The 8,962-nt window shown below is 39.1% G+C and overlaps 1 protein-coding gene across 4 annotated transcripts; it reads left to right on the forward strand.

The window, feature by feature from the left end:
* Nucleotides 1-122: 122 nt before the first annotated feature.
* thap1 (THAP domain containing, apoptosis associated protein 1) lies at nt 123-7,594 on the forward strand. Of its 4 annotated transcripts, XM_016484532.1 has the most exons (5): nt 123-216; nt 521-814; nt 2,002-2,197; nt 6,160-6,532; nt 6,762-7,594. In XM_016484532.1, the coding sequence occupies exons 2-5, from the start codon at nt 744-746 to the stop codon at nt 6,806-6,808; spliced, it is 687 nt and encodes a 228-aa protein (XP_016340018.1). In that variant the 5' UTR covers nt 123-216; nt 521-743; the 3' UTR covers nt 6,809-7,594. The 4 variants fall into 4 exon arrangements, with proteins under 4 accessions (XP_016340018.1, XP_016340019.1, XP_016340016.1 ...); XM_016484533.1 differs by lacking the exon at nt 521-814; XM_016484530.1 differs by lacking the exons at nt 123-216; nt 521-814 and adding an exon at nt 1,750-1,895.
* The last annotated feature ends 1,368 nt before the right edge of the window (nt 7,595-8,962 follow it).

Consider the following 8,962-nt stretch of genomic DNA (forward strand, 5'->3'; position numbering starts at 1 on the left):
GTACATATATCAGCAAACGCATCACCAGGTCATCCAATATTTAGATCGCAGCAGTGACCTGATGACCTCCTGCTGTCGTCATACAGAACCTTTCCCGTCAACGGCCAATCAGATCCGAGGGATTCTCACGCAGCTCAAGCACTGAAATAAAATAAGCGTGTTGAATGGAAATGATCATGAAGCGATGAATGGAAAGCTTCCGCTTTAACTTGTCAGGTAAGATGGGTCTAAATAATAATTATCCTATTTTAAAATGTTACTGTTGACTGTGCAAAAAGCAGGCAAATGCCATTGATCCGGTGTAATGACTGTCCGGACTGTTGCAGGCGGTCACCTGATATCTGTTACTTTTCTCCGCGCTGCACAGGATCGACCAATCACAGTCGACTGAGATCACTGGACATGTGTGTGTTTACAAATGACTTTATAGCGATTGCTGGGGAAGATTTGCCTGTGTATGTTAGGTACTGTTCTTAATATTTGTAAAAGATTATAACACTTGGAGTTTAAATGTCTGCAGAAAGACAGAACCCGTCGTGAGATGCTTTATGAGCCGCAGAGCGCCGCCTGCTGGAGAAACAAGAACCTCGCCGAATCTCACCGAACCTCGCCTAACCTCACCGAATCTCACCGAACCTCGCCGAACGAGAACTCGCTCAGTCAGCCATGTAAAGTGCAGGCGACGGGATCCTGTTCCCAGCGAAGATTATTCCTGATCTTCATATTTCAGATCGCAGGGAAACATGGTTCAGTCCTGCTCGGCCTACGGATGCAAAAACAGATACCACAAAGATAAAAACATCTCCTTTCATAAGTGAGCTCCACTCCTGCGTGTTTCTATCGAGTCAGTCGCAGCATCTTGTTGTTTTGTTTCCACAGTTCTCTGGTGGCTTTGCTCATGTTAAACTAGACTTAATCAGCTGTAGTGTTAGTTTGCTTTAGTTTAGTTCACATCAGCGGCTTTATTGGCGCAAGCTTCATGTGTTTCTCAGTAAAGATCAGCTGGAACGTCATCTTTAATGTGTTTTGAGGCACGATATTTTTATTGTGTCCACTAGTTTTCAGTGATGCAATAATGTAAGCGATCATTCTGACTTCACTTATTTCCTCTCATGTAGCTTCAGTGTGACTTTCTTTTGTGGAAAATAAAATAAGGTAACGTATTTTGAGAAATGTCTCAGTGGTTTGTTATTCATACACTTCCCAGCATTCTTCAGAGTATCTTCTTTTGTGAAAGTCATACGTGAGGGCGAGTAAAACATTTAAACATTATTTTTGATGTAGACTTAATCAGCTGTAGTGTTAGTTTGCTTTAGTTTAGTTTCTCAGTCATGTGTTTCTCAGTAAAGATCAGCTGGAACGTCATCTTTAATGTGTTTTGAGGCACGATATTTTTATTGTGTCCACTAGTTTTCAGTGATGCAATAATGTAAGCGATCATTCTGACTTCACTTATTTCCTCTCATGTAGCTTCAGTGTGACTTTCTTTTGTGGAAAATAAAATAAGGTAACGTATTTTGAGAAATGTCTCAGTGGTTTGTTATTCATACACTTCCCAGCATTCTTCAGAGTATCTTCTTTTGTGAAAGTCATACGTGAGGGCGAGTAAAACATTTAAACATTATTTTTGATGACAGCAAATGCGATGCACATGAAATTGCTGAAATTAAGCGAAGCCTTATTTTACTTAGACTTAATTAAAAACAATATTGACAGTACTTGTGGGCATGATGAAGATATGTCAGCACACAGAGATGTTAGCCGTCTTAGGTCTTGTTGTAAATGTTGTGTTTGTTATATTCCTGTGTATTAAGCGCTTGCTGTGCGGGTTGTCTGTACAGTATGTTCTCCTCCACTGAAGTATTGAGTAGATTCTCTCTTTCCTTTACTTTCGGGTAAATAGCTGAGTGACAATCAAGTGATTTGATGATGGTCTGAATTAGTCCATCCTGAGGTTATTAGTGATTGCATGTAATCTGGTGTTTGTCGTCACCTGCACAGGTTTCCTCTGGCCCGGCCGGACGTCTGTGGGAAATGGCTGGCCGCTATGAAGAGAAGAAACTTCAAGCCCAGCAAGTACAGCAACATCTGCTCTCAGCACTTCACCAGAGACTGCTTCAAACACGAGTGCAACAACCGTGTGCTGAAGGACCACGCCGTGCCCTCGCTCTTCTCCTCCAGCAGACTGCAGATGCAGGTGCCGCTCCTTTACTCACACAGCGAGGCCAGAAGCAATCCAAAGCTCTCGTGTCTTTGGGTGATATGCAGATGTGTGCTATACGTGACGTCACACGACAGAGTGTAGTGTTAGTCGTGCTCTCAAACTAGAAACGCCAAAAGAAAAACTGTAGGGATGTGCATCTCAGTACTGAGGCCGATACGATACGGTTCACCCCATTACGATTTCGATTCAACACAATGCGATTGCATGCAATACGATGCAATGGAAAAAATATGATCACATTTATTTCTTTGGTTCAGACAGACAGCAAGTCATAAATTAACTTGAGTGTCCTCTGACTTCTAACGCCTCGATGCTGGTTTCATAAAACTAGTTTACCAAATAAGCCAGGCTCATTTCAGTTAGTCTGACTCATTGTCACATGATTAGGTTCCATAAAGCAAATTTAACAAAGATCGAGCTCAGGCACTGTGATAACTCATGCTGGAAACTAACCTGGTCAGGAGCAGGCTAACTGCGCTCCTCTAACACTGACCAACAGGAACGCATTGATATCACACACTATTCTAGCCATGCAGCCTTTCTCTCTGCTTATATGACAGCTGTACCTTTATAGTTAGCTGAACATTACAATCTAAAATTGCTCTTTAAAGCATTAAAATCACTCAATTAAAAGTTAAAATAAAGAAAAATACTACATTTAAAACTGCTATTAGAAACATTAACTAATTTGAGCTTAGTAATTAAGACTGTATTAGCTTACATTTGATTTACCCATTACAATACTCCCTTTACAGTCAGTGCTATCATAAAAATACACTTATATGTAGGTTTAAACTTCTACAAAAGGCACATTTAATGTCCATCAACAAATATTTTAGCAAACTGCATATTTTACTCAGAATTATTGCTCTATAATTCTATTCCGCTCCGTCTGTTTAGCGTTCAGCAGCACTCGTTCACTCGCCTGCTCCTGACAGCGAAACGGATATGTTTGCGTGACTTTCTAACATTCACAGATGAAGAATATACCTGTGATGTCAGTTATGCACTGAGGAAAACACAACGTCTCAAATGCATTAAACAGCACAGATATATTCGCTATGGTGGATCGATTGATCCATGATCGACAGTAAGGACTTGAATCCCTGCTTTTCCTCGGTCTCCGTCGTGTTGTGATGCGTCATATTCACACAGAAGCAGTGATGAGAGAGACATAAACATATTTTACACATAAAATATTAGTCACTTTCTAAACAATAAACGTATAGCACATCCACTAGTAATTATTTTTTTTGCCGAAGCAAAGGTGTTAGAAACGATGCATCGCGATATAAATGCCAACTTGTATCCGATGCACACTTTTTTAAATTGATGCATCGCATTGTTAACTTGTTAATGCCGAAGCACCGAGCGAATCTGGGAATCATCCCATCCCTACTGCGCACAGATTTACACCTGAACTAACTTTAATGAGCATTTAAAGGTGTTGTTTCATCATTTCAGTACATTTGTATTTTTTCCTGATAATCTGTTATCGGAAGATTATCAGAAATTATCCAATATGGGCTCCAGAAAAGCTCCAGAATGGATCATTAAAGTGACCTGTAGCACTTGTGCCCAATACAGTATACAGTGGGTATGGAAAGTATTCAGACCCCCTTAAATTTTTCACTCTTTGTTATATTGCAGCCATTTGCTAAAATCATTTAAGTTAATTTTTTTTTCCTCATTAATGTACACACAGCACCCCATATTGACAGAAAAACACAGAATTGTTGACATTTTTGCAGATTTATTAAAAAAGAAAAACTGAAATATCACATGGTCCTAAGTATTCAGACCCTTTGCTGTGACACTCATATATTTAACTCAGGTGCTGTCCATTTCTTCTGATCATCCTTGAGATGGTTCTACACCTTCATTTGAGTCCAGCTGTGTTTGATTATGAAAAATTTAAGGGGGTCTGAATACTTTCCGTACCCACTGTATCTACAGTTTTCTGAAGTCATACGATCCATTGGAAGATTTCAGTAAAACTGTCTCCTCCTCCTCGAATCTCATTGGTTCTGACAGATATTCAGACTCATTGCTCTTATTTGATGTCTGTAATGTCCAGCCAAGCACAGCTTAAAGTGAGTCTCACAAGTAAATGACAGTGAGTTTGCCAGTTAATGAGTTTATATTTTGGGTTAATGGACTCATTAATGTCATTCCCAGCTGGTATAACTGGTGTAAAACTGTTGTTTCAGTACAAGGGTTGGGTGTCAGATGAGCAGACGTCTTTCACTTTTACCCGGGATGCATTTGAAACGTAAATGGCAATGATAGAGTGTGGTTTGAGTTATTGGAGTTTAGCATTGAACTCCTGTGATTGGGTTATTTGAGACGGATGGACTGGGGACGAGGCGTTATGAAAGTTACAGAATGTTTCAAACTCTCATTTTTCCAAAGATCAGGTAAAACACGGCCCTGTCCCAAATGCTGTGAGCGCAGGTCTGCATCAAGCGCTCCATTCGGGACACGGCCTTCGATTTCCCATCATGTGAGTTAGAGCTGGGAGATTTTTATGATTTTATTGATTAATTTGAATTTAATGTTTTGCCACGATTTTATTTTTTATAAATCGAGGAATCGCAATTTTAAATATAGAAATATTACCAAACGTTAGAATTAGACACTTTGGCAATATGCCAATGATAACAGTAAAGAGAAAAGAACGATCCAACTGCATGTCAGCGCACGTGATGTGATGCAAGTCACCTTTATTTATTTATTTATTAACAATACAGATTGTGTCAAAGCAGCTTCACAGTATTAAATAGGAAAAACTCATATCGCTAGGAGCCATTCACACAGAATGCAGTTTTGTGTTGACAAAGACGCGAGCAGTGGAACAGGAAAACATGGGAGTGAACTTCTGTTAACTTGAGCGTTGCATGTTTTTAGACTGCTGTTTCATGCATTAAGACGCGAGCACAACAGTCAAACACGTCCATGTTTACACAGAAAAACAATGGAAAAGCAGCGCAGTCGAATAAAAAAACCTGTAAAGAAGTACTGCGGTATGACTGATATTTCATGTGTGCATCACGGTGACAGACTGAAAGCTGCTGTTCATTGTTTTTACAGAACATTTATAGTTAATTCAGTCATTCAGTCATTTTGAGTTTGAATTACCTTGACTTTCGAGAATTTTTTTTAAAGCATTTTCCTCGTATTATTTCTGAGCATATAATATGCATAAGACAAGTTTGTACAAGATGTAGTGGTATTTCATGCATCTTTTGTGCAAAGAATAACATTTACATCATGTTGACAACTCATTGTGTGATGCACTTGGAATAGAATTTTCTGTAGTTAGAAGGTTAATAAAGAAAAAGTTACTTGATTCATGTTGTAGATACATTATTCAAGTTGACTACCCTAGTAAAAAAAGTCATATATTTAAAACACATTTATTTCATACTAAGTATAGTTCAAATCTATTAACATGTTTACTGACATATCACACGAGACTTACTGATATAAAAAATTATAATTAAACTTTATTTTAGTATCACTTGTGCACAATGCACATTTCTTAATATTAAGCCTAAAATGTGTTTTAATGTCACTATTGATTAGGATTGTATGACCTTTGAATAAAATCAGTCAAGATATTTAAAGTGTACCTGAAGTATACTTGCAATAGTTCCACTTTAGCACAATTGAAGTATACCAGTTTAGTATTCTAAAAGTACAATTGCAGGGTATTTTTATCAAGTACATGAATAAGTAAATGTATTTGTAGAATACTTAGCATGAAATAAATTTATTTCAAATGCATTTTAGTATATTTATTCTTCTCTAGGGTAGTTAAAATTGTAGAAATCAAGAATTGGTCAAACGTTCTGAAAAAGTCGAGATTTCAGTTTTTTTGCCCAGCTCTAATATGAGCCCTGTAAAGCTGATCATTTGCTCTGGGTTGTTCTCAGGCAGCGTCTCTGGAGGAGAGCTTCAGCGCAGACTTGGCCTTTCCTCTGAGCCTGCCGCTGTCTGATGCAGCGGTGTGTCCGTCTGAAGCCGAGCCCGCTCCGCTCCTCCACACCAGCGCCTTCGTCTCCTGCGACCACAACTACACGGTGGAGGACACGCTGCAGCAGAAGAGATGCATCGAGCAGCTGCAGGAGCAGATGGAGAAGCTGCGCAAGAGACTGAAGATGGTGCAGCAGAAGTGCAGGCGGCAGGAGAGGCAGCTGGAGCGCTTCAGAGCCATGAGCGAGGTCCAGAGGGACACGGCGCTGGGAGACAGCTACGTTGTCCTGCCCAAAGAGATCTACGACGTCCTGAAAGGAATAGAGACCATCGGTGCGTTGTGAGGGAAGTCGAGCGAGAGAGAGTGTCACGGTTTTAAGTGGTTTTAGCTTTTCCTTTAGGGGTTTTAATTCTTCTGTCAATCATGACTTGTGTTCTGAATGTGTGTGACCGTGTTCTCTTTGACTGAAGGAGGTTCAGATGGACAGAATGAGGTGTAGCTTCTGGAGGTGTCGATGTCGGTTCTAGTCACAGATCTTTGTGGAACCGAATGTCGTTTCAGGAGAGGATCATCCGCTTCAGAGCAGAACTAACTCAATAACTGCGTGAGAGGATTCAGGTGTGATCGTTTGCAGCGTTGAATTCATCTGATTCGGTCAGAGTAACTAGCACTTGTGAAAATAGTCCATGCGCTTGGATGCCAGATGAGCCCCGGTGCACGAGAGACTCGACCGACGCTGGAGCTGATGCTGACTCTGTGACAAACGCTTCAGTAAATCAGGTTCTCATTATCTGCAGATTTGTTGAAATGGCAGCAGATCAGTGTTTATTCTGTTATTAAATGTTTTTTCTAATTTAAACCTCTAGAATTTATACTGACTAGTTTGTTTTGATTTGATGAATGTACTAAGATGACCAAACTGGACTTCACTAAACACATTTTCAGTAGCCTTAGTCACATATCAAAGGGCTTTGCGCTGTTCGCTGTTGTTTTTCACCCCTTACTGATTCATTTATTATTTACAAAACTTTAATAATCGTGGAATCAATTTAAGCCACATGGGTAAAAATAGATTTTTTTGCTGGGAAAACTTCATTCATAGTTGCCTTACGTCACAGTGCATTGTTCATGTGTTTGACTGTTTCAATACAACACTCTCATTCTTGAGCTGAGCTTGTGCTTGAATGAGTTTCAGTGTCATCTAAATGTCACGCTTTATTACGGTCTTGTACTGACACACTTATTGGAAGATGATTGTATATATGGTCAATAGCTGTATATATGGTCCAAGGCACAACCCTTACAAAACTCTATACCACAATAATGAATGTTTCCTCCAAAATATGAATTACTACACTCGGATCATAACAAATAAATATGATAAATGATTCAAACTGTGTAAGAGTCTTTTTCAGAATCTCTTTGATTTCTCTATCATTGGAATGTTTATGAAAAGGATGGCTAATAACTGTAGTAACTATTATGGTGAATGTGTGTGAGGGTAAACGCAACAGCAGCATGAGCTCAACACCCGTGTTTTGATCATCACAAAAATGAAGTTCATTAACATGCTGCGTGTTACTCATAACCTTGAAGATAGTTCGTTGACCAATGCCTTTCCACCATCAGATTAAACAAACTCTCTTCTAGGAGCTATGAAACCAGTCTGTTTAGTTTAGTATTTTTTATTTGGGGTCATTTAAGTAATAATGACATTTATAGATATATTTATAGAAATAATGTTGTGAACCAAATATGTAGTGGAGAGTGGGGCGGGCGGCTAAAACTAACCTGTCTCATGACGGTCTAAACCCAGCTCACATCAGTCACATCCATCAAATATGGAAATTGAGTTCTCTTATCTGTTTGATGCTGATTCCTGTAGTCCGCTACAGTATCACATCAGATAGTGTGCTATAGATCCCCTGAGAAACATTTCCACTCATTCTCTCATCAAAACCTACTTGTACAATAGATCCTATTCAATCTAAGCTACTAAAAGAGGTGCTTCCAGAAGTCATAGATCCTCTTCTGAATATTATTAATTTGTCAATGTCATTAGGATATATTTTTTTACCTTTATTTATATAGCGCTTTATACAATATTGATTGTGTCAAAGGAGCTTTACAGTGTCAACAGGAAAATAGTTTCAATAATGCAAGAGGACAATAACATTCATTTTTTCCAGCTGAAGTCAGTTCATTGATGATTCAGTGATGTCATCATTCAGTTCAGCTCACTTCCAAAAGTGTCTCTTCAATCAGGATATGTCCCAAAAACCTTCAAACTGGCTGTAATTAACACTCGTTTAAAAAAAACAACAACTTGATCCTAGAGAATTAGTTAATTACAGACTGATCTCGAATCTCCCTTTTCTGTCCAAGATATTAGAAAAGGTAGTATCCTCACAATTATATTCCTTCTTAGAGAAAAATGGTATCTGTGAGGATTTCCAGTCAGGATTTAGACCGTATCATAGTACTGAGACTGCTCTCATTAGAGTTACAAATGACCTGCTCTTATCATCTGATCGTGGTTGTATCTCTCTATTAGTGCTACTGGATCTTAGTGCTGCGTTCGACACTATTGACCACGACATTCTTTTGAAAAGACTAGAAAACTTTGTTGGCATTAATGGAAGTGCATTAGCATGGTTCAAATCGTACTTATCTGACCGCCATCAATTCGTAGCAGTGAATGAAGAGGTATCATATCAATCACAAGTGCAGTATGGAGTACCTCAAGGCTCAGTACTAGGGCC

Source organism: Sinocyclocheilus anshuiensis, unplaced genomic scaffold (assembly GCF_001515605.1).
Source record: "Sinocyclocheilus anshuiensis isolate Anshui unplaced genomic scaffold, SAMN03320099.WGS_v1.1 scaffold745, whole genome shotgun sequence".
In the NCBI taxonomy this organism is placed as follows: Eukaryota; Metazoa; Chordata; class Actinopteri; order Cypriniformes; family Cyprinidae; genus Sinocyclocheilus; species Sinocyclocheilus anshuiensis.